At 40.0% G+C, this 26708-nt stretch overlaps 1 protein-coding gene and 1 long non-coding RNA gene across 3 annotated transcripts in view; one reads left to right on the top strand and one right to left on the bottom strand.

Moving 5' to 3' along the window:
• LOC104964783 (uncharacterized) overlaps positions 1 to 11773 on the top strand; it is a 12634-nt gene extending 861 nt beyond the window's left edge. Inside the window, exons 2-3 of the long non-coding RNA XR_800470.1 lie at positions 148 to 150; positions 11760 to 11773. This is a non-coding gene — a long non-coding RNA (uncharacterized lncRNA). The remainder of the gene's footprint in view (positions 1 to 147; positions 151 to 11759) is intronic.
• The window catches only part of plxnb1a (plexin b1a), an 89174-nt gene that overhangs the window by 22359 nt on the left and 40107 nt on the right, over positions 1 to 26708 (bottom strand). The window contains exons 2-14 of one of the 2 annotated variants that reach the window (XM_010793652.1): positions 16692 to 17565; positions 15903 to 16148; positions 13530 to 13712; positions 11344 to 11472; positions 9473 to 9573; positions 9254 to 9386; positions 8447 to 8603; positions 8179 to 8287; positions 7189 to 7297; positions 4574 to 5314; positions 2976 to 3074; positions 2127 to 2249; positions 1115 to 1208 (exon numbers count right to left, since the gene is read on the bottom strand). In XM_010793652.1, coding sequence (XP_010791954.1) covers positions 1115 to 1208; positions 2127 to 2249; positions 2976 to 3074; positions 4574 to 5314; positions 7189 to 7297; positions 8179 to 8287; positions 8447 to 8603; positions 9254 to 9386; positions 9473 to 9573; positions 11344 to 11472; positions 13530 to 13712; positions 15903 to 16148; positions 16692 to 17555 — 3088 coding nt within the window. In that variant the 5' untranslated portion in view covers positions 17556 to 17565. The remainder of the gene's footprint in view (positions 1 to 1114; positions 1209 to 2126; positions 2250 to 2975; positions 3075 to 4573; positions 5315 to 7188; positions 7298 to 8178; positions 8288 to 8446; positions 8604 to 9253; positions 9387 to 9472; positions 9574 to 11343; positions 11473 to 13529; positions 13713 to 15902; positions 16149 to 16691; positions 17566 to 26708) is intronic. The other variant, XM_010793653.1, reaches the window with a different exon arrangement.

Consider the following 26708-nt stretch of genomic DNA (forward strand, 5'->3'; position numbering starts at 1 on the left):
GCTGCACTCGTTGCGCTGGTTGTTGGGTTAGTGCTACTACTTAGGAGGCAGGGCGGGGGCCGTATGTTTCGTTTTCTGGGGCCCCTAAAATACCGCTCGTTATATATATATTTGGAGGGGTTTTGTCCGCTTTTGGATTCGTCAAAGTGGGTGACAGAGACGGTGTGGAGGGAGGTACGGACCAAGGACTGAGGCCAACATAGGCGACCATTTATCAAGACCAGCATTCTTTGGCCCACTAAGCGATTTTACTTTTTGGCATTAAAAGAAGAGGGGGAAAGGGAAACCTTATACTCCTTTACTTGACTCGCCAGACCGAGAGCGGGTCGAATATGCACAAACTAACCGATCGCGAAGCATTGACAGTCTAAACGTATTTGCCCTAAACTTACACCGACTGTCCGAAGGTCGAGTCGAAGTTTATCAACTCCGTAAAACGAGTTGAAAACTAAGGACTTTTAGGACATGTAGGACATGTTAGAAGCGCAAGCGCAAGGGGTGTTACGTCAAGCCGCCTTTTCGCTCCGTTTCATTTTGCAGGTTAATAGGGCTATAGTTTTCAGGTTACCCGGGTCTCTTTCGCAACCTTCGGCAACTTCTAAAAAAATTTCGAACCGACACACTTGGCATGTCAATCCGTCTAAAGTCGCGTCGATCCGCATATCTAAGGTGGCGGAATTCTCATTTAATCCGAAATGGTCTTGTGATAGCTCTCAAACACGCCCAGCTCCAAGATTTTCAAGATTTTTTCAAAGCTGCTGTGTGGACGTACCGTTATGGTTTTCACTCTTTTTTCATTCAGTATGTGAACCTGTATGTTCATACGATAGTGTGTGTGTGAGCTTAACTGTGTGTATTAAACTAAAACGGAGCATTTTCTGTCAGCTCAGATTTTAAACTTTAGTTTCTGCTTATGTGTTTTATTGATGGTGTATCGGCTACTGCCTGAACATGCTGGATGAAAGGCAGATTTTACTATGAATCAAATCATTTTTGATACTCAATATATTTTTTTCCACTTTTTTTCTAAGGTCACATTGAAACATTAAGGTCACTCAAAAAGTAATAAGAATACATCACTTGTTTATTCTGATACTCAGATGAGGTTACATACCGTACAGATCCTCAGTGCTGTCGATGAGGAAGTTGTTTTTTCTCCTCACGTTGATCACGGCGGGGTATTCCTCCAATAAGGCAGAATAGGCATACTGAAACAAGGAAAGCAAATAACAGTCAACACAGCACAAGTTGAGATACGGAAAATCAGGTGATGTTATGCACATCCACAAACAATTCAGATCTGGCTATGAGAGATAATGAACCACACTGCTGGAAACAGACATGTGTGATTAAGAGAGAGAGCAGTTCATGGGTGTTGATTATGACCTTTGTTTTAATTTACATCTTTTATGAATGCTACCAGGCGGGTGGAGTTTACTCCATCAGATATACACAGACAAAGAACTTGTTAATAGTTACCGTTGCAGTTTAATAGTTGCTTAGAAAATGTTTTTATTGCTGCTTTATATCAAATTAAAAAAATGTGGATCAAAATGATTATAGTTTATATAAAAACTAAATAATAATAATGATTATTAATATATTTTCTTACGGGGAATGAGGCAAACTTACAAGAAAAAACTTTTCTTTTAAAAAGGGGTACATTTAGGAGAAAAAACTATGCTAATGTACCATGAATCTCTAAAATGATTAAGTAATTAATTTGCAATAATTCATGTATTCGTATCTGATAAAGAATACTTGCGTTGCTAAATATACACAGTATATAGACAGTGTCCTCTACAGAAAATTCACTAAGAAAACATGATATTAAAAATAGAAACAATATGTTATAAATTAACCTGTATGATACATGTTGGTGTACTTTGTGAAAGAGGCCTAGAATCATATGCTTTCAATCAGTTGAAAAGTCAGTGTTATTTCAAATTGCAGATCAATGTCTAGTTTTTCTCACTGTATGATTTAGTTAGGAAATATATTCAAGCATCTGAAAATACTTTTTCAATGGCTTTAAAGAAAGTCAAGACTGCATTATGTTCACACTTGAAGAGTGTAGAGAAAACACAACAACACACAGAGATGACTGTAATGAGATGTGTTCTGACCTGGTGGGGTTGGCAAGTGATGGAGAACACTGATGGTTTTGTAGCATCCGGCTCCACGGAGGCCTCCACCACCACCGACTGGTTCTCAATGTCCAACACACACTCGTAGTCCAGATTCTCATCCTAAAGTACACAGACACACATATTTGCATACAAACACAGACAACATCATGTTGTTCTTTTTCAGTACAGTTAGGTGTGAAAATCGGGATTTGTTCTGCCTGTCACCGTACAGTACCACACTGCAAAGCTGATTTTTCAGATTTCATAAAATCAAAACAAGACACCTAACATGATAATGCCCTTTTAATTTGGCAGTAATTATCCCTCCTTAACAGCAGTTCACAACACAACCTATAATGGCACCTTGGGGCTATTTTAGATTAGAAAAGAAAAAATGACATTGGGGGGAAAGGGGGTATATTCTGAAGAAAAACTCCTGATCTACGAGATAGAAGTCTAAAGTTTAAAGGGAAAACATTTCCTGAGATTTAAAGAGTATATGTAAGAGAGAAAACACAAACAATTACAAGGAAAGAAAACTGAAATATTATCTTAAACATAAGACTTAATCCAAGGAATTCACACTTATTTTCCTATAACATTGTCCCCTCCCCCAGCGGCATATTTAAACATATATATGAAATATAAATAAACAATATGCACCTTTATGTCCTTAAACAATAAATATACTTTCCAGAATGTTTGCAAAGTTTGTAACCAATGCTGGTAAAAAAACGTTACATACTTACTCATCAATACCATGTTAACAGGTCCCTAACATACTGAGTACTGCTGTAATGCTCCCTTTAAGTCAAGGGGTGGCTGAGCTTTGTTGGGCTCCGTTACCTGGAAGAGGTGGAGGTGTAGTCCCAGCAGAGTGACCTTCCTCTCCACGTTGACCGGGAGCAGAGAGGAATCCTGAACCTCCTCCACACACGGACACTCCTGATGACACAGTGAGAAATAAATATATACACAGGGACAAGGAAATGTAGCCATGAACCTATATCTGCTTAAAAGGATCCATTATATAATCATTGACATGCATTATGTGAATGACTTACACTAGATGTTTGAATACTTACATTTGAAAATGTCTCCTAATAAAACTTTTTTTTCCCAAACGTGTTTCTCAGATAAAACAAATAATACAATCATGGAACTTTTATTTTCCACAATCCCAGGAGTTATAAAAGAGTTGGCATGTCACAATGTCTAAAATAATATTGTAAATTAAAGACTTTTTTTTAACATGAACAGCGTTTCCCTGAAATGTTCCTATTTGCTTAGCGTAAACCAAGACAATCAGCTGCATAAAATCATCCCCCCCCCCCAACAAAACATCCCAGGTAAATATCTGATGCACCTCAACTCATCTTTGATTTATACACTGTAATAAAAAAGTGCATTTTCTAATGATTTACAGAAAATCCAACATGGGAAAAGCTACCCAACGGATACGGATACCTAGCTCAGGAACTATGAAGATGCAAGAACAGCAAACAAAACTAAAAGGAAACAACAACTAAGAGGTCATAACCACAAAAACACAACAACAGCCATGAATGACGTGCAAGTAAAACACCGGGCCTGCAGGAGAAAATAAAGCTGTCTTTGGGTGGCATGAAGATAAATGATGGGTGTGGAATAGTCAATCATTCTGTCAGGTCAGCGCCTCGGATTGATCAGTTCTGTCCTCGAACAGTCACCCTCCTTCTCATCTACAAGAGAGCTAATGAAGACAGTAGCAATACAAGTTTGGTATGCAATATTTTGTATTGATGTCAAATAAGTCCTAAGAAGATGTACTGCTTATATTTACTGTAGATACTTACAAAGACATGTTAGATAGTATGTGAGACATCGAGAGAGACATTAATAAACTAATAAACACTTTGATATAATGCCAACTCGAAAACTGAAATGCTCGTGGCTCCAGCGTGGACAATGTTTGTTATTGTATTCATTATCTTATCAATCAATTATCTTATTGTAATTGATTTTTCCAATTTTTTCATTTTATGTTCTTTTATCATCACTTATTTTATTGTATTTAAATATCCTTATTGTATTATATTTTTTTGTTTTGTTTACAGTTCTAATGCTTTAAATGTTGTTTAATAGTAAATGTCTTATGTTTATGTAAATAGTTTTATTTTAAATGTTATTGGTCCTTTAACTTAAACTTCTCATGTTTATATATACATTTTATTGGACATTTTTCCTTAACTTTTTATGTTTATATAATATACCTTTTTGTTTTATTGTATCTTTTTATTGCACGGTCTTTCAACTTCATATATATTTCTTTTCAATTTATTGATTTATTTAATAAAACAATTTAGCACTTTTACTACGAGAATAACAAAATAAATCCTGAAATATTCGTCTAATGGTAACTGCAGGACATCTAGACCATCGTCACCCTTGGTTTCAGCACTCACCCTGAAGTAAGAATCAGAGGAGGAATCTGATTGGTAGTTATCTTCAGATTCAGAGTTGGGCTCAGTAAATATGTCGGGTGTTTGCGTGGCGATGAGCGGCATTTCTCTGGGGCTCGACTCTGCAATGGAGGAACCTGTAGCAGAATCCGCCTCAGACACTTCCTCCTCCTTCTCCCATGGAGCTGTCTGACTCTCTGCACGCTCCGTATGGTCCCTGAGATGCAGCTCTGTGAGAGGGACCACATCACTGGAGCTGGTGGAGCTCACTTCAGAGTACACCGCTTCCTCAGTCGGCTCTAAATACCTCACATTAGAGTCTACATAACCACTAGTGCTGCTGGGTAATGTAGTTTGGGGAGTTTTCTCAGTGACATTCAAGGTTTCAGTCTCTGCATCCTCTGAAAAAGCTCCTGCAGTGCTTCCATCCGTCGCCCCCCAGCCTCCTGAGGAGGAGGCGTGTGTGGTGGTCGCCTGGCTGAAGACCCTGACAAAGGGGGAGGTTGTTGCCAGCGTAAGGGGGGAGGTGGGTTCAGCTTGAAGGGTGGTGGGTGGTGTCACTGTAGTGGAAGTTGTAAGGACAGCTGCCGTGGTGGGAGTGGGTGTCTCTGCAGGTGATGGCTCTGTTGTTGTTTGTGCGGTTGTTGTTGTTGTTGTGGTAGTTGTTGTTGTGGTGGTTGTTGTGGCCGGGACGGTGGGAGGTAAAGTGGTGGGTGGTGGGATGGTGGGTGTGGGCGGTTTAAACTTGACGATGGGAGAAGAACAAAGGAACATGCAAGAAAAGGGGAAGACAAGAAGAAAAAAAAAGCAGGGGGAGGAAAAAATTAGGATAACACATAAGGGTAACATAAGGAAGCAACTTATGAATAAAAAAAAGAAAATCATGGTAAAAACAGTACTTAAAAAGACAAAACTACAACAAACACACATGCAGGGACTCATATGTATACAGTATGATACATGCACACAATCTCTAAAACCCCATTTCCACACTGTTTACCCTAATATATACTCAGTTATGTACACCTCAGATTAACGGCGTGTAATACAGCTGTCAAGCAACAACTCTTACCTTTATGATGGATACAATGTTTTTTTTTAAAAGGTGTTGTTGGTGATTTTACTCTATTGGTTTTAGGGCTGCATGATATTCTTATATTTTACAGGAAAGCGAGACATTTTCATCCGTTATGTAGCCAAATTAAGTTTTGTTTTCTGTCGCAATGAAGTTTTAATTTTCTGTTTTTTTTCATTTGTTCCTGGCTGATTTTCAGGTTGTTGCCGAAATAGTAACAACTCCATGCATCCAAGAACCCTTTACTCAGAGTGAATGATTTTCTATGAAAAAACCTCTCTTGTAGATTAGTCATAGACAATCATGATACAAGTTATAGCATGACGCATGTTTTACTAGAGAGCACATGTTCTGTGATGTGAATGTTGTACATACAGTAGATGCAGCACAATGTTGATGCCGAAACAATACACAACCCTAATTGGATTTCATTCAAATGATTAGCACCCTCATGAATAGGGATGGGTACCGAGCCCCGGTATTAAACGGGCCCCGGGGCTGAATTATTAAAGACCGTGGTACCGTTAAACTCCGACGTTAGCGGTCTTTTTATCGGTACCTGGAGAGACATGTAACAAAAATATACTGTAACGTCCTATGTATATTGCTACACAAACATTATATTACCGCAGTCTTAGTGTCGCCAACTCCGTTTCTCATGCAATATGACTACAAAATGCGTCTATAATGTATTTTCGATCTTCCCAATTCAGACGAGAGATCTCTCCCCCGCCTGCTTGCGAGGGAGCGGGGCAGTTTACACACACACACCGCTACATGCAGCAGCAACACACACACACACACGGCTGCTACATGCAGCAACACACACACACACGGAGGAGATGGCGGAGAGAACGCGCTCAGAGGTGTGGTTAAACTTTACCCGTCTCGATGTGGACAATGCTTGTTGCCTAAAGTGCAATAAGAGTTTAGCAATTCAGGGCGGTAACACGAGCAATTTGTCTAAACATTTAGCAAAAGTGCACCACATTCAGACGGAGGAATGCACCGGGTTCCACTGTCTTTCTAGTAGCTCTGTAGCCCCATCCACGAGTAACGTTTCCACGACAGGTGTTATGTATGCTAGCAGCAACACACAGAGTTAACTCAATTATACAAACATGGGTTAATGATTAGAGGTAACTGAGTTATTTATTTGGTTAAAGTTTCAGCTATTCTATTACAGTTCTGTCATCAGATTATTTAATATGAATTGTTAAAGCATTGTTGTTTCTTTTGATGTGAAATATTAGCCTATTTATTTAATTTCAATAAAAAGCAATGTTAGTTTTGTTCACAATTTGTTTAGTTGTTTTTTTCTCCAAAAGAACCGATAAGAGTACCGTTAAAAGATCGGTAAAAGTAGTAGTACCGTTAAAACCTTAACGATACCCATCCCTACTCATGAATCTAAATGGGGTGGAAAATATGATGGAATAATATTTAACAGTACCAAAAACCCCATTCACATCCTATGAGAGAAGTAGCACCCCTTTACAAATACGTATCAATATCGAAAGCCTTCCTTTAAATGCACACTCACATTCTGGTTGTAGATGGTGACTCCTCGGCTGCAGGTGTGTGTGTGTGTGCAGATGTGCTGGTGGATGCACCAGTTACACCCCCAGCGGCTGCTCACACACCCTTGGCATCTAGAAGAATAAACAGTGGGGGGACAGGCAGAACAACAGAAAATGGAAATTAGTAGCAATAGAAATTTTAGAACACTTGCTCCTGATTTGCTTTTCTTATAGCAGAAAAAACATGATCTCTACCAACCACACATTTTTGGAAATGATACTATTTTAAATAATGTTTTCAGAGGTCACAAGCTGTATACAGTACACCTATGTAGACACAGAAAGTATTTTCTTATAACTTAGTTCAGTTTAGTTGGTGAACATATACAACTAAAATACAGATAAAATAATAGAAAATAAACAATAATAATTCAATGCTTTTGAAGTAGGGACAAACCAAAGCAGCCTTGTCTTATTTCACAGACCCTTTCATGTTTTAATAATGTTGTAAGGTTCTCAAAACATGTATAAATTGTTGTCAAACCATGTTATTTTATAATTATTTATTTTAAAACACATTTTAGATATTTTATATTTTATAAAGTTATTACAAAATACGTGTTTATTGTTATAATGGTTTACACTCATTTGGAAAGACATGCAACTTTGCTTTATACATACAAATGTGCCGTTTTTAGAGATAACCAAAAATATTTTGGTATGGTACATGACATCTACTTTTAGTTTACAATTCTTATAGCTTTATGTGGCATAAAAATTGTATTTGTGATTGTTTTGTATGTATTTCCCCAAACATTCACAAAGAAGAAGACTTTGGTACAATGTAATGAGAATGTATTTTATGTTGTTGTGTTTATGTTATGTTGTGCAATATTACAATGAGCTTCTTCAATTTGATCAACTTGATTTTTATGATTTCCAGAATAGGTTATGGGTATTTTTGAATAACCGATTGATAGATTAGATTTGAGTAATATGTGTTGAGTACTCACGGTCTGCGTCCGGAGAGCTGTTGGACCAAGCTGCAGTTGTAGAAAGTGAATTCGGTTTCTGCCACAGTCACATTGGTAAAGCGCAGTGACAGGGTCACCATCACAAACTCTGTATGGGAATACAAAACATGCGTCAACTTCCAATTATCTCACCACCTTCTCATAAGCATTATAATTTGTGTTTCCTTTCAAACTATTTTGATTGTTTGGTATTTTCTAAAAATATTTTGTTGTGGATACAATTGCTGGCCAAATACAAGACATTCACCATCTCCATGGCCAATGGGGGGCAGTCGGCTGGCATCGGGGGTGGGGCATGTGACACCAGTGTCAGTGACTGAGGCAGGAACTTCTGTGTCCTGGAAGAAGCAAGAGTAGGCCTCTCCTTTTCCTAGGCTGGGGAGGCCCTCGACTGATACTGCGATCTGAGCGAGGGAGAAAGGATGTAAAGAGAAGAAAGGAAAGGAAGTGAGCAGGACAGGAGACTCCTAGTACTAGGATGGGTTATAAGCAGAGGCCAAATTTCACTGTGTGTTTTTGTGTGTGCTGTGCTGCATGTGTGGGTGACCATTAAAGAGGGTTTCATCCCTCCGATTCTATTCATCTAAACTAGTGATGAAACTTCTCCAGTTGATAATGTACATAAGGGTATTATTATTGTATTACAAGTTTACACATCCAGAATATGGTAGAGCCAGGTAAAACATTATCGCTTGTTTTGTTGACATACAGACAAAGGACTCCTAAAGACAAAATATTGGATATTACATTTTTTCTATCACTCCATGAATCCGAAAATATATGGGTTTGAATGTGCAAATGTGGCATTATCTATTGCGAACTATTGGTGAATTTGTCTGAATAGAAGACATTTAAGGATATAGTATAGCCCTTCAAATTGACCAGTCCATGACAAGATAATAGTTTGCCTGTAGTTTCTTGGCTTCAATTTACCGTGTTTTATAGAACTAAAACTCTAATGGATAAGATGGAGAGAGCAAAGAAAGAGTGTCACATAGTAGTCTATTATTGTGCATTACTCCCATCTGTTCCCCACTCTTCCCCCCTGCATTACATCTGTTTTCTCCCCGCGGCTGATGTTGTACTGGCTGAGGTGCTGGATATTGAGGCACTGCTGCATCTGGTTGAAGCTCCACAGCCACTGGCCCCGCGTGGAGCCTCGCTTGCACTCCCAGCGCTGGCCACACCTGAAAAAACACAAGGAGGTCAGAAGGACGAAGACAAAAAGTAGACGGGATACATGAGAACATTCGCAGTAGCTCCGCTGACTCACCGTCCCTCCAGGACACACCAGCCACAATAGGGGTCTTTGGCAGACAGACACGACTGACAGTCAAGGTGGGCTCCACATTCTGCCACTGGACGCTTCTCTACCTAAAATATACAAAAAATAAGTTAGGGTTAGTACGTGAAGAAAAAAAAGATGCATAACGTGGTATTATATGTGTATCTGTGTCAATTGTTTTGTATAAAAGAACATAATTAATGTCATTAAATACCTAATAACTTCTTTAATTCATGAAATTGCCTTCATGGTAGCCAATAGGCTTACTACCTTACATTAAAAGCTACAGGAAAGTTAAGTCATGTTAAAGTTTTTTATTCTTTAAAATTCTTTCACTTTAAGCCATCGATAGTATGGAAGTCAACACCATACTAATTGTGGACTGACTGAAAAGCAGAACAACTAGCTAACGTTAGCAATAGCCTTTCTGAGCATCAAAATGCAAACTTGCTGAATTAGCCCATCTATGCTAGGTAGTTGTCTTCTAGTACGCTAGTCTAAGCTACAAATTAATAATGAATTTGCAGCTACTAATGACAGTGTGAAGGTCATTTATTTGACTTATTGCTTCTTCTTTCAATGTGTAAGCTTAACTTAGTGCTCGGATGTTAAAGTTGAATCATGCTGCTAGTTATCTATCATTTGCTAAGATAGCTTATAATGCTAACTTACTTCAAAGTAGCCGTAACATTAGTAGCTAATTCACAGCTATCTAGCTAGCTTTATATCATAAACATAGTTGAGTTTTGTTGTTATCTTGACAAATAAAAGTTGAACAAAAGAAATAGGAGCTGGCGTTAATATGTTCTGAAACAGTTGATTTCATAGTATTACATAGTATTAACTTTTGCCTGGTTATGCTTATAGCATTATTATGGTTCATTATCTTTGCTGACATTCCTTAAAATAATTTTGACTCAAAGAAATTACATTTAAATTGGTTAAAGACACTTTATTAGAAGCTGTATGACAATGGAATGCTTATAATCCTGATGATTTGGTTTTACTTGAATGCATGTTAAATATAACTGGAGGCTACAGCTCTACACTCAAATCAAGATGTTCAGTTTGTGACACAAGCCATTCAATGCATAGACTGGCAGTTTCCCACATTCATCCATCAGCATGTATGGCTACCCACACAGGCACTCTGTTGGGAGTGTGTCAATACAATAGACGCCACTTTCTCTGATCAATACCATTGTTATGTCAGACTTTATACCTCCAGCTGACTGTTGTGCCCAACACACTGGGGTTAGTCACCTTTGACCTCAAACAGCCAGCTGGCCTCTTCATTTCCTCTTATGTTCTTTGCCTCTTATTCTTTTATCCTATTTTTCGGATGAAAGGGACACAGCTTGAGGAAGTATCAAAGCCTGACAAAACTCTGACAAACGATAAATTGTCTGGCTATGAAAGACAAGCAATGTTCAGTCTCGTGTAAGGAGACATCTGCGGTGAGTCTTTGAATGGATAGACGCACCAAGATGGGTATTGCTTTTTGGAAGCTACATCTGTTGAGTAGTTCAAAGAAAAGACATACGAAAAATGTGGAAATAATCTGCTGGACTTCATACTTTTTAAAAAAAAACAAATATAACATTTACCAGCTCTAACTGTGCAAAACAACAACAGTGTTTTAGGGCCAGTCTAGGTTTGTCATTTCTAATGTTAAAGTTATTTATTTAAGAGGAAAAAACATGGATATTCCTAAAGGTTAAAAGGTAAATTAGGATTTAACTCACAAATAAAACCATAAAGAACTCAAGTATTCTTGCAAGGTTGGATCAACCTCATTCAACTAAAACGACCCTAATAAGCAATTGTTCAACACAGTGTTAGTTCATTTGAATACTTACAGTAGTTTTGGTCATGATGTAGATGTATGCTCCATTCTGGTCTAATAAAAGGTCACTTTTAATGGGGGAGTTGGGCTGGATCGTCGTGTTTGCATATACCTCCACCCGGCCATCTTGGCCCAGATATACCTGTAAAAGTTAAAAAAAAAAAAAAAACAGACACTTAGAAATCTATCTATATATAATATATATCATGCATATGACTTACAAAAAACTTGGTTTATTCCTCACACTGCAAGACTAAAATAAAGAGCAGACAGACAAGAAAATAATGCGAAAAGGAATATCTTGTTCAGTTTACAGCTCCATGGCAAATCAAATCACGATTGAGCAGGATCGCAGGAGAAGTGGCCATGAATGTGATTATGGCACAGTCAAATCTAATATGAGTCACAGGGAGACACCTCTGGCTTAAGTGATTCCCAGGCCTTCAAACTCTCATGTTACCTCATGCTAATGAGATTAGCAGAGGTTTTCATGCCTCTTTCCAGAAGGCTCTCACTTGATCACTGTGAACAGGATGGAGAATCAGTCGGCCCATTAGGAGGATGCACTCAACACATAATGGCATGGCAAATAGCCCTGTATTGCTTGCTACTTGGAAACATGTATGTAGTTTGTCATGTCTATGACAGGTTTTGTAAAGCTGAGCTGAGCGACACTTCTATAGGAGATTAAGATAGGTAGACAAACGAGAAAACATTGGTAGCTTTAAGAACTTTTAAGAAGGCCCTATTATGCTTTTTGAGGTTTTCCCTTTCCTGTAGTGTTGTTAGTTATACAAGTTGTTTGTGCATGTAAATGTTCTGCAAAAGCTAAACACTCCGACACATTTTTTCTGATAGGCTCAGAGGTGGGACAGGTGGTTGATCAAACGGTCAGGTAACCAATCAGAGCAGACTGGGCTACAAATATTAACCTGAAAAAATTGCATAATAGGGCCACTTTAAATTGCAAGGATTTACACTATTTCCAAATTCCTACCATTGGGGTTGCTAAGGTAGATGATACATTACATTACATGTCATTTGTTAGATGCTTATATGAGTCATACCTACAATATCCTTGAAGACAAATTGGACCAGGAACTATACTATATAAGGTAGGAGGTTTTTTTTGTTTGACTGAGCCAAGTCAAGTTTCAACCTGCTTTTGTGCTAAACTGAGCTAACTACAGTTGGCTACATGGATTGCTGCTTTGATCTGCTACCTAAAAGCACGATAGACGCTTTCACACCAAGTACTTTGCCGTACTTAGTTCATCAGAACTCTTTAGTTCTGATGAACTAAAGAGCAGATCACCTTCACACCGGAATAATTCCCTGCCACCCGAAGTCCCCGGCCGGAAATCCCCGGAGTTGGGGACTGGCTTCAGTAGAAGCTGCTGGGACTCCCGGATTTTTTTGGTGTGAACGCACATTTTCGGAACTATATCGGGAAAAGTACTCCAGTGTGAAAGCGACTATGTCCCCACATCTCTTTATCACACATCAAACACACACATACACAGCAAAACAGACCTACAACAAACGCCTTGAATACCTCACAGCAAAGTTATGTGTACAATCAGATCTATGCAGATGATGCTAGAAAGGTAATGATGTGGAAGTTTTGGGACAATATTCTTTTCAAAGCACAACTCGGACCTGGACAAACAAGGAGAAGCGAAATCAAAATTGAAAATACATTCCAGCCCTAAAAATGTTTCACTGCTCAAAACCTTTAGCTCAATCACACTCTGAACTTTACTGAACAAAAGTATTAGGCATGGGATTATGGTGGTATGCTGGTTTGTGTATCTTGGAAAACTGTTGGAATGACTAGAATCTTTCAGGTGCGGTTGCATTGTGATGTAGAAGAAGGGTATGGGAATTGGCACAGATATAAAACAAATAGCTGGGAATTGATCCATGGACATCCTTTGAAGGATTATGCAGAAACAACTGCAAGGGCAGGGTGTGCCAGTATCACAGTATTAGGCAAGCTCTATCGGTGCGCATGAGAAATTAGGAAACAGCGTTAAATTAAATTAAATTGGCTAATACGTCTTAATTTTTCAATGACACACAGATCTTTGTTATCCCAATGATGTGTCCAGGGCGTCTCCCACCTAGTGCATGCTGGGGCAGGCTTGTAGTCCAAAAGAAACTGGCACAAAAATGAAATGATGTCATGGGATGAGATACCTTGTGCATAGTTCCTTTGGAGTCTCCGAGGAAGGCGATGCTGTGTCCCTCTCTGGCGCTCACAGCCACCGCAGTGAGGCGGGCGGCAGAGGTGTGCCACACCACTTCAGCTTCCAGCGGTGCCCGGCTCGCCATTGGACTGGGGGTGTGGTCGGAGCCACAGGCATATGCCTTAAGAGTATTCTAGAAAGATAAGAAAGAAGGTTTTATTTCCTTTACTTAGGGTTCATTATTGAGTTTATGTACTCATGTCAAGGGGCACTTGTCTGAAAAAGTGAAGCCAATGCAGTCAGTGCCTGCAATAATTTAATAAGAAGGTAGATTGTCTAGAAGTCTATGAAAAAAAGTATCCTTCTCAATTTAGGTGTTACCTCAGTAAACATTTTAATTTGTGATATACAGTAATCACTGCCACTGCATTGATTAGCAGTTGGTTGTTCTTAAAATAAACTAATACTTTTTTTAGCTATTACATCTGGTTATAAACATGCAAGCCAAAATTAGCAATTTAATTGAAATCACAGTTAAGGTGAGTATGTATGCACCTTTAAAACTAAGCTAGCTAATGTTAACTTAATCTGAAAACTTTGCATTTAATCTACGCTAATGACACAAGGCTCTTTTGGGCAGCTCTCTTCTCCACCCTTCTGTCCATATATGGTCATGTCTAGCTATTAAAGAAACACGATTGTGAAGGCCAAAATACCAAACTAGAGGTTTTAAAATTAAAATTATTATTATTTAAAATGTCCACAAAACAAAAGTAACTGCATGGTTGCTACATCCGATTCTTTCCTAAGTGTAGGATGTTAACAGAATGCATCCGAATGACCTGTGTTTCACTGATCTTAACACATTAAACACCTACGGTTCAAACGAACAACTTCATAGTCACGTCTTTCAATTAGTTTTCCATTCTTTCCTACCATTGCCTCAGAGCCTTTGAATCCTCTTAATTCATAGTAAGAGGATTGCACCATAAATTAGAGCAGACTCATACAGACACAGCCAGCTTGCTCTTTGGTTGTGCAAAACAACCACCCTAAATCCTGTTTTCTGGTAAGCGCCCGAGCTCTGGCTCCACATAATTGGCCCTGAAGCAGGAAGTAGAATAGGAAATATATTTTGTTTAAGTCTACTAAAGACTTTGTTTATTAAAGAAATAAGATGACTTATCATGAAAACATCGTCTCTATATTTAATCAGGTCTGTTTCCTTCAGCATCGCTTTTTTCGTCCTCTGTTATTTTATTCCAATGTTTGCTAGTCTTCTGTCCCATGTTTCTACCCCCCCTTCTCTCTCTACCTTCTTATGTCATTACGTTTTTTTCTTTTTTTTATAACTCCTATCCTTCCTTGTCAGAGCTCATTAAGCAGCATCACAGCTGATTCGGGGTTAGCTTTGTTTATCGATCGCTAACGATCCCATTAAATGGTTGGTTCTGAATCCTGCAGGACCTGAGTGCAGCAGGGGGGGGGGGGGGGGGGCTGCAGCTGGGAAAAACTACTCCTAGCGCATCTAGGATTCTTGGGATTTTTTTTAAATGAGGTCCTCATTACAATGCCTTCATTCTTCCTGTTACTAAACTTAATCTGGGCAGTCCAATTCTACTTTGTTACCAAGGTATACTTTCTGTTTTGTCTTTGTGTGCGCTTGAAACCAATTGAGTCTATATACTCAAGTTATATAAAGACAGCAGAACATAATGTATCCTCATGTATAGCATGTATGTACTAACCCTAACAAGCCCTCAATGCATACAAAACCGCCTGACGGTTGTATGCCGCTAAAAACACATTCAAAATGCAGTTCACATCCATGTTTTTTCAAAATGGCGTTACGTCATCATTTTACCCCATTAAACCTTTGTGTGAAATGGTCATAATTAGCATATGAATGGTTGAGTAATGGCCAAAAATATGTTGTGTGAGGTCTGATAATATATCCTTGGATCTAGGTGGACCGTTGTCCCAAACTTGAAGCAAATCCCTCAAAGCATCTACAAGGGATATCGTGTTTACAAGAAAAGGGAAGATTTAAGGACATAGTGACCTCCACCGTTGACCATTGACCATCAAAGTCTTCTCAGTTCATTTGTAAGGTCAAGCTGAAGTTTGCACCATATGTGAAGACATTCCTTTATGGCATTCCTGAGATATCATGTTCAAGACACACAACTTGAAAACAAGATGGCTACGACCTGGGCCATCACCAACTTGACATTCTAACTATAGTATCATTCTGATACGTAGATCAAAGAGAAACTTTCATATGAGCATGTGATTGGCACAATCTGTGTTTCAAAATACCCATTTGGGCTGATGCCTAAACATGAGAACATTAACCTTCTTTCTTATTTTTCTGGATTCTTACCATGGGCAGGTTGGCACAGCTGGACTTGACCTCATACTCTATGTACGCCACCTCTCCTTCCCCCTCCACCCGGCCGTCCTGGGTGTAGCAGAGGTCGCGGGTGGAGTTGATGTGTCTGTCCAGCTCCTCCAGTGGGTAAACGCACAGAGCCGAGGAGGCATCCAGGGGATTGTTGTTTGTGGAGCCGGCGCGGGTGGAGAAGACTCCCAGCAGATCCTCACCTTCCTGGTCTCCACCTTGTCCCACCTGTTGCAACAAAGGCGTGGGAGAAACTTGAGAAAGTTAAACACAGCCAGCATCAGAGTAATGTTGATTTAAAAGCAACATTTCACACTGTATAATCAAGCAATTTAACCATACTTAAATTGCCGCTCCCTACAATTTATTCAAGGAGTCTTGGCATCGTTTGGAGACAAATGACTAGACTAAATAACTAGACAAATGTATTCCGATTCCAATTTCTTAATACCCATTAAAAAAGTTAATCAGTAACCTCAGTAAGTATGACAATATTAAAGTAAAGTCACTTGGTTACGTCCAAATATGCACGAGAGAAAATATAAGAAATGCTCAAATGTAGCCTTTTTCTCTACCATGTACAGCAGAAGTAACAATAACGGATACATTTCCACCAAGTGAATGTATATATATATATATATATATATCATCATCCTCTTTTTTTCTGTACTTTGGACGCAATACAGATTTCTTATTAAATCAACAACGTTCCATTCATTCCGTTCCTCCCCAAGCCTGCTTATTTGATGATAACATTTAGTCAGAACGTACCTGAGCAGCCTGGAGAAAGTTGTAAGTCCTGGAGAAGGAGGGGGATCGGCAGACAAGAGGAACTTCCACATAGGAATAAAAGGAGGTGTCGTCCAGGCACACTCTGGCAGCATACGTCCGGTACTCCCTCGATGCTGACTTGATGTCACGACGGTAAAACAAAAAGTAAACATAAGAGCGCCGTGTGAAAGACATCACAAAATGGTGGTCGTATTCCGACAGACGTCCAGCGACTGCAAGCTTAGCCGTCTCCTCGTAGGAAAAGATGGGCTCTGATGAAAGGTGGCGGGTGGAGATGGGCGGATGGCTGGAGGTATAGCCCCTCCCCACATACATCACTGTCCTTTCCCCGCCACGAAGCCCCACCACCAGCCCCACGGTTGAAACCAATGGGTCATTGGCGGCGACATACTGCGTATCCACGGGCCTCTCGGTGGAAAAGACAACCTCTTTGATCGACTTGAGGTTGCGTTTCTGGCAGGTTCCCTGGTAGATGCTGCCGCAGGTGATCAACTCCAACGCCGTGGGATCCACCAGGAGTAGTTTGTTGTGGTTACTCGTTCTCCTGGCCTGGGGACAGTTGAACTCGTTGACTGGGGGAAGGCACTCTTTGCTGTCGCTTACTGGACCAGTCGCCTCCTCTTGCTCCAATCGGAGTCCGTCCAATCCGTCCAGCTGGAAGAGGTGGTCCCTGGCCCCCACGTACACCGTCCCCACAGTGGGGTCCGGGTGGAGCACCAGGTGCTGGAACTCAGTGTCATTACGGGAGAAACGAGGGTAGGAGCGACCATGGGCTGTGGCAAAGAAGATGAGGATGAGGAGGAGGAAGAGCAAGGTGGAGTTCAGAGTCTTCCCATGTAGCATGGCAAATATTCTGAGGAAGGAAACAGAGCAGGATCAGAGGTCTGAGCCAGAGGTTTTACATCATTCACTAAGGCAAAGCTGCTTACCATATAGTTGAGTATAGCGTAAGTTTAAGAGTTTTAGATGGCTTAGGTTTAGGCCAAGATAAATGTTAAGATGCGGTGAGAGGAACTTCGTAAGAACGTAAGATTGCAAGAAATAGGAGATGGTGGAGGAGTTATATCACAGCACGCAAATGAAATGTCAGCATGACCACTTGGTGTTACTGTCAAAGAAAAAGGTTAAAACATATTTATTGTTCAAATATTTGAAGTATAGTTGTGTATTCTCTATTCAAACAAACAGCTCACAGTTGAAAATATTTGTGTACATTGCAAAGTTTCAAATCTGTTAAAAATTATTATTGTATTATTGTTATCAAACCCAGAAAATATCTATAAGGCTACCTTTCCTTATGGGGCAAAGAGCAACGTTTGATGAGCAGAAATATGAAAAACAGTGTGCAGGCTGTCAGATCCATGAAAAAGGCAATATGTTTTGTAATTATGGATTAAAAAAACAGTTGAAAAACATTTCTAAACATCTAGAACATCTTATTCCCGATAGTAAACAAGTTAAAATTGCCTCACTAGCGGGAAAAGGAAAACAATGATTTCAAATGGCCAGCACAGGGTGACTTTTCCATCTTGTTTTTTAAATTTATTGATAAACTCAGTGAACTTTTTTGTACAATATAATACACATATTAATACACATATAAATACACAATAAATACACAATATTGCAGGGTATGCTTTAGGGCGTGGCTACCTTGCGAGGCAATTTGATTTGCAAAACATTTCTAAAAATATTGCCTTACTGGCAACAAAGGGAATTGATCATCAATATATGATACAAACGGCACAAGCATAACATACACACTATCCCTGTTCGGCTTTCTCTTTAGATTTATAGACAAAAGAAAGTACAATATTGCTGCCATTATTGTTATGTAATACAGTTCTCAACGTTTACAATTTTGATCTCATTATCTATGTTCTTTGTTAAGCCTGGAATCCCATTATTTCCTCTCTGTCTATGAACGTTGGCAACTCTCAAAATTACTCATCTGATTACAAAGTAAAAAGAAAGAAACAATTGAGTCATAATTCAGAGACAGACGGAAGCAATACTTGAGATGATTGTCCCGTTATTCTCCATAATGTCACAACATCTACTCTAATATGATTAGTGCACATAAAGCTGTGTACTGTAGAGTGTTTTCATTGCTATCCAAACAGCAGCAGCCGCAGTATCCCTTACAGCCGGAGCATCTGAAACAACAACTCTCATTTCCCATTTCCACAGCTATCACTCAACACCTCTGAGCAGAGTGGTGTGTGGACACTGAGAGCCACTGCATTAACAGTTAAAAACGCCTTTCATTATTAAACAGATTACTCAGACCTTTCACTGACCTCACTGAGAAGTAGAGTAACTACTGTAACCATAGTGTATGGAGCAAGCTTTCAACTGGGGATTTGTAAGATATACACAATGCAACATACAGATTATAATGAAACAATTAAATTGAGCTCTGGCAACAATCTCCCCCAAGTATTATAAATGCCCCAGCACTTATAAAACGAGAAGTACAATGTTTAGAAAAAAGCTATTAGACTGTAAAAAACACAGACTGCTGCCTTCGGTCTTTATGGGGCCAGTAGACAAATTATTATGTCGTTGTTGTTTTTTCCATCTGTTATTTGGAGTGTTTAACAGTATTGTAATAATACAAGGAACAAAGGTTTTTCCACAGCTTTAAAAAGGGATATATTATTAGGATTATTTAGGATTTTAGCCTTTGCAGACCATTTACATCCACACAAACATAAACAGACTACAGGAAAGGGAAAACCCAAAAAGCATGAGGGAGCCTCTTTAATGTCACAATTTTGCTCAAAGATTGTATGGCAGCCATTTGAGAAACTCTAGGCATCAAACTACCATAATAATATATAGAGGCTTGCTAACAACATTGTCTTTGGCCCTAACCATTTGCAAAACAGTGAATAGGAGATAGGATTCATTAAAGTTAGACTGAATCACTATTTGGCTGACCAGTTACGTTAAATCACAGGTCAATTATATGTTAATTGGTCTTAAAAACATTGGTGGAAATGTCATTAGAAATGTGTGTTTTTGCTTTTTTCTTGCATTAAGTATTTGTTCTTGCTGCTGTGATGCAAGAACATTTCAGACTTGATCCGACAATTACGTATAATTGTAGCGTATGATATTAAAAAGGGAAATGCCGTTTCTGCACCATTACCTTGCAGTTTGAATAGATTGCTCAGATATTACAAATGCAGTGCTATCTCACCTAACTGTCGACCCCCTGGGGCTGCAATCAGGACAAATACGAGGGGTGTAGAATAAAAAGGGAGAAGCTGTGTGTGTGGGTGTGAATGTGTGTGTATTTGTGTGTGTGTTCATAACCAGGGGTTATCTAGGAGCAGGTGCATGTGTCTTAGTATGTCTGGCAAGTGGATGAGTGTGTCTCAGGCCTCCGTTTTACTTATTCATGAGCAGAATAAGACATATAATAACTAATAACCCCCACGCCCACTGTCAGAGGATTTTAATTTGGTGTGTATGTGTGTGAATGTCAAGAGGAGTGGCCAGTACAGTCTGTTAAACAGGGCTTGAAAATCCATAGTTGTTTGTGACAGGGGAGGGATAGTCCTCATGAAATATATATACAAAACAAACCAATTCAGTGTGCCTCATGTTTTATTGAGGCAAATCTCTAGAGCTCTTAGATACACTTTCTCTTCCGCCACATTATTGGTGTGGCTTTTAGTGAGTAGCTTCACCACTTTGACAGACATGAATGTTCACCTCTGGATGAACTGTTGCATCTTTGACAATTCCTTAGATCTGTGGCACTATATTCAACTTCAAATGTGTCAAATTCTACCAAATACCAGCAAGTCGAAGGACACTTACATCAACTTCCACTGTACTTTGCTTTTAGTGCTGGTTTGCAAATGTTAGCTCGTTAGCATGCTAAACAAAGATGGTTAAGATGGTATTGTATCATGCATGTTGGAATCTTTATTGTGACCATGTTAGTGTTTAGCTCAAAGCAATGCTTTAAAGAGAACAGGGGAGCTAGCACGAGGCTTAGATATATCGATAACAGATGTTAGAGCAAAGACCATGTGACCTTTGCTGAAGACCAAAACATTTCAACACAAGCTACAATTACAGGATAATGGCAAATGCTATAGCATTATTCGCAATAAGAGAAGAGTCATTAGTCAAGTCGTCAAACTGATGCAATAAATAAAGTAAACAAATAAAGAACAATGATGAAATCCTGTTATTAAGACAGTTTGAAGACTGGGTCTCCAGCCTCTCTTACACAAACATGTGTGTGGACATAAAAACTTTATTTGGGTATTGATTAGATAAAGTGTTTGCACTGAGTAGCGTAACTTCAAACGGTTTAACCTATTTGAAGCTAATGCACGACCACTTATAATGGTTTGGCCTATATGAAGATGATGTAGGGCCCATGTCATGCTTTTCCAGTTATTACCCGTCCCCTTGTGTGTTATGAAGGTTTTTATGCATGTAAACGGTCTGTCAATAACCCTCAAAGTACACCCTGTAGCGAGTAAAACTCTAACACAGAAAAGACCTGTCTATGCTGCCCCAGAACACCTCGTTGGAGATTGAGAAATCTCCAACGAGGTGTTCTGGGGCAGCATAGACAGGTCTTTTCTGTGTTAGAGTTTTACTCGCTACAGGGTGTACTTTGAGGGTTATTGACAGACCGTTNAACTAACCGACTACGGTTCGTAGCTCGGAGTTTTCAACTTGTAACCAAGTTGAAAACTAACTATCTACGAGCACTACGAACCGTTTCGGTACGGTACAGGGGTGTTACGTCAAGCCGCTCTATTTTTAGAAGATGCAGTGGGGTAAGTTCACTGTACCCGCTCTCGCAACTTTCGTAAAAAACTACGGTACATCCACATCCTGCATGGCATTCTCCTCTATTCCATAAAACTTCTGACATGACACACACCGAAGCGGTCAGTTCAGTGTCTCCTTATTCTTTTCCTTTCCTTTTGTAGATCAGACCTAACAAGTTTTACAATTGTTTTTTATTGTGACTCGGTGTGTGGTTTAAAGACGTTCTGTCCTGTCTAATCACATTTTCTGTAGTGTGTAAAAAATACATTTTTTGATTGAACACCAAAATCACCTTCCAAATTAAAACCTGAAACAGACCTGCCGTCCGTCAACTGAAAGACACCCAAAAAACATACCTGTCGAGTGATTGACAAAGTAAGACGGAGGCTCAAGAAAATACGATTCGATTAATCGACGTTAGGATGAGAATGGGCATAAAACGCGTACTCATCATAACTAAAAAGGAAATCTTTATAACAGGGTTTTATAAGAGATAAGGTCCCAAGGGTTTGACAAAAGTCGTAACTCCTGGGTTTGCTCTTTACAACACCAAGGATTCCCTGGGTCGAGTTTTTTTACAGTACTAAAAGCTATTATAATGAACAGTATTTTTTACTTACCGTGGTGGTGGTACTAAATTTTACATTTACCCTTTTATAAATAATTAATATTTTCATGTAGCGTCGTTAATCCAAAGAGTGGTATTGTTTGGAAGGGGAAACTCGCGAAACGGGTCTTTTTTATTCCTAGTTTCGTCTTTTCTGCTTTTGTACCCTTGCACGGTCAGTCTCATATATGTCATGTTTAGTTAAAATCAATATGTTAATAGTTTTCACTTATAACTTCAAACCAGCGATTCGAGTTTTTTGATACCGGTGTGGTAAAATTTGATAAAATTTACCTTGTTTATTGTTTTACAACATTTGTCTTTCCCTGTTTTTGGTGATTGATATCCTTCACGTCAGTTCACATAGTCATGTAATGTCCCACTTTGGTGTAACATTTAAGAGTCTCCACGTTGTAATTCAAAACAGTGATCTAGTTTTTGCATACATGTGTGTAAAAAATTTGTGAAAATTTACCTTGTCTCGCAAAATTTTGGGTGTACCTCTGTTTCTTTGGTTGTGAACCGTTGACTAATTTGAAAAAAAAACACTCCGACGAACTATCCTAACGGAGTCACGGGGAGACAAGGAACTTACGGACTTTTATTGTAACTCTTCTATAATAGTAATTGTTACGACCCAATAACCCACTAAAAATGGTGGTCGGCCGCATGCTTACACCTGGACCCGTTGGCGTAAATTCGCGTAATGTAATGTACAATGAACAATCTGCGAAAATAGGGTTCGCCTGAATGTAGAGTTATGATACCACCGTCCCGCCCTCGAGTCCCCCCACCGACATCCCCGCCCCGAGGGGCCCGGGCCCTGCCAGCCCTGTTACCCCCGGGCAGCGGAACTCCGTCGTCCGAGGGCGGGGGTCTATAACCGGCCGCCCCGGGACGACGGAGCGCCCGGTGACTCACGGTGACTGCAGCACCAGGTATAATCCAGTATTTCGTAACATCGGATATTATACTCAACTTGAACGAACGACGATAAAAGTGTGAGTGTAAATTGTAATCTTTGTACTTTTTAACGTTCATTTAGGGAAGATAACAGAGGTTTACATAAACCCATTTAGCAGTAGTTGTCGAGCAGGTAGTTGTAGTATGCATTACTGCAGTTGCCAGTAGTATTAGGTGAACAGTAAGTTGTCTCGTGAACGGTTCGTGACTTCGTCAATATTTGCGTTTTCACCTCGATGTTTTGCGTATTCTTTTCTATTTTCCTGTTCCTTTTCGGTTTTAACAGTTCGTTTACCTATAAAAAAAGCGGGATGAGGAGGAGGACGGCCCTCTACTTGGACTTCAACAACGGTGACGGTCGGCACAAAGTAGTGGCTCTAGGGGTCGGCGGTTGTTCAATCACCCCAATCGGTCTAAATGGTCCAATCCGATGTTAGTGCCTGTGACAGTTGTTTTTTACACTCAAACACCATTACAACTATAGTACCAACAAACATGAAGCAACCCACATCGAGCCGGCGGATCCGAATAAAGGAAAAGACAGAGAGCCGGACATCACTACTACTATTAATTATTATTATTATCCGCTGAGTCGTCGACATCGACGAGCAGCCTCTCCTCTCGGTCCGGACTGCGAACCTAGGTCGGCGTGGGGAGGGGGAGGCCGAGGGAAATGGAACCGACGCGGCGTTCCACTTCTTCAATGGCCTGTGACCCCTTAACTTCGTCCTTGTCAGAGGAAGGAAGTGCGATGAGATGCCCACTTTGAGTCTGGTGCTAGCTACTACACAGGACGTTAATAGGAGACTCGCAAAAGGCTGACTAGCCCGTTTGATAAAACTTTTGTAACTCCTGCGGTTATAGTTTTCTATATAGGAATTTTACCCGGGTACGTTTGGGTTTCCAGTAAAAGGGTTTCTGTTCCTATTGGCACGAAAAGTCTTTCGATAATGTGAGGTGTGATTTCAACCCTACTTTAAAGGTGCATCACTACACGATATTGGGTTTGTACCTTACGACGATGACACTCGAACGACCGAAAAAACGGTTGCCTTTCCGTGGCAAGATGTTACGTACCCATTGCCCTTATTTTCTGACCCTTTGTAGAAAGGATGATTTAACTCTCCGTACTTAGGTGAGTTTATGTGGAACCACGTACGCATCATCGGATATACCGTCACCTTTTGGTTGCCCGTGTTATCTGCGACTGTACCTCCTCCTTACACGCATTACGGCGGGTTAAACCTCTGTCCAGCACCTCGCGTAACAATTACATGAGAGTGAGATCGAAGTTCGTTGAACCGTAAGGTCCCCGGTAGCTCTCCAAGATCCAGTCCCTTTTCGACCGTTGAAAAAACAGTTATTATCTTAATAACCCGAGCGATGCTGGGACAAAAACTTTCCGATTAGTTTGGCCTGGTCTTCGGACAGTCACTTTATGGAGTCAGTGGTCTAAGTTCTACTCTAATCAAATGGTATAATAGAGTTGCACACTTCACTGTAGTAACTACTTTATTTGCTTCCGGGGTAAATAGGTAGTAGTACCCCTGTGTTGCGTTCTACACAGTTATCTAATCCTGGTTTTCAGTCCCAAAATGGCGTATAATATTGACAACAATTCTTGCTGTACCTATAAAGTTGTCTATATGTCCTAGTTACTTCAGAAAAACCCCAAAACTTCACTGACTTCCAAGTATTCGAAGTCTCGAACTTTTGTTTTAGGAACCAGATATCTCTTTTTGCCTATCTAGACAGATTTACAGCGCCCTGTCCATACTCGCACCCGCCTGATTATAACTCACCACACATAATGTCTGCACGTTCGTTCTTATCGGCTCTTCCCTCGGGAACGGGTGAATACAAGTAACGCGACGAGTATTAGAGTGGATCGTGAGTTTGCTAAGACAATTTTTACAGGGAACCTCAACTTCCGTCAAGATACCTGAGACAACTCTGCGGAAATGTTGAAAAAACCAGTGTCATAGTTTGCTACCCGTAACGAGTCACTCAATTACTGCGGTCTCTCGTCTTGATAGTCGTAATTTTGCCGAATACAAAGGGTGGCACCAGTAGAGCGGTACTACGCGAACAACGCAATTCCGTGTCTATACCCTCTGTAATATTTTCGGGAGCAGTTTTATAGGGAATGGTCGACTGTTTCCTACTCGCGTTACTTCGTCACGTGAGTTCTTAACGGTATTTCGTTTAAAATCGAAAGATAAAAACCAGTTGTACGTCTGGTTCTAATAAACCCTTTCCGTATTTAACACGAAGTGTAAATGACGTTCGTTTTCTGCGCCTATAAGAGTTTCCGTAGAATTGAGATGACGTTTTTACGGTAGTCACAAAACCACCTTCATATCCCCTGTTAAACTAACTCCACTTCCAGGCGGTGAGAACGGGCCGGTTTCCCTTCAAGTCACTTGCCCTTACTCATGGTAAACCTACTTCTCGATCGCAGGTCTCTGAGCCCACCTGGAAAGTTACCGTCAGGGCTTATTAGTGTCGTTGCGGTTTCTCAAATCCCGCCAGTGCAAGCGCAGCCAATCAAACCGCGTGCAAGCTGGGAGAGCCAGACCGCAGTTCATTTCCTCATATTCCAAACGAGATATTACGGTAGCAAATCACCCGGTTCTTTACGACCGGAACTATTTACCGGGATACAAACCGGAGGAACCAGGCATGGAGGGAGGTGGCAGAGACAGTGGGTGAAACTGATAGTTTTTTCGCCTGTTTGGAGAGTTTATATCCAGTTTACTTCGTTTTAACATTGCTATTGCTTTGTATGTCGGGGGCGGGAGATTCATGTGATTGGTTGCTCGCAAAAAATCGCCAAGCTTCAGACACGCCCAGCTTCAAGATTTTTTCATGCCTGTAGTGTAGACGGTTCGTTATTCTCCTTCTTCCGCCACAAGTGTTGTCATGCTACTTGTCTGGCAGCGTTGACACAAAACACACAAAAAATACATCAAAACCTGTGGAATGACCGGGATCGGGTTGCTATGTCTTCTATAAGAGATTTGCCAAGCCGTTTTCACGCAAATCGCAGAAAACTGCGATCATTTGCCCCATAGGAATTAATTGGAAATCCATTTGAACAGAGCTCAAAAACACCCCACTACAACAACAGAAATTACAAGTTTAAACGGTTCTCGAGACTTTGGCCTTTATTAGACTATGGGATATTTTTTGATAGCTAGTGCGGTTCTCACGTTGTCGCAGATTACGTTTTGTGAAAATGTCACACTTTCACATTTTATAATGAGTGTGTATGGGAGAGTTAAGACTTAGAGTGACATCACGGCTAGAGGGGAGAGTGTACAACTCTGTACACCTGTTGTCAGAGTGATAAGATGCTTAATGCAAGTGGACTGTCACAAGAATAAAGAGGTTATACAGTATGTGGTATCACTAGAGAATACAGCATATAGATCCATCCTGAATTTTACAAATGTATATTTGAGACATACAAATCTTTAATATGTAAAAGCAATGTTTCTTCATATGTGAATATGAAATACAAAACAGAAAATAAGCCAAACATGTACAGAAACAACAGTAGCTACTGTATATGTGCATCTCAGCTTTTTTGCACTTTTCTTGCAGAATACATGTGTGTT

Source organism: Notothenia coriiceps, unplaced genomic scaffold (genome assembly GCF_000735185.1).
Source record: "Notothenia coriiceps isolate Sejong01 unplaced genomic scaffold, NC01 NC01_scaffold00037244, whole genome shotgun sequence".
NCBI lineage: Eukaryota > Metazoa > Chordata > Actinopteri > Perciformes > Nototheniidae > Notothenia > Notothenia coriiceps.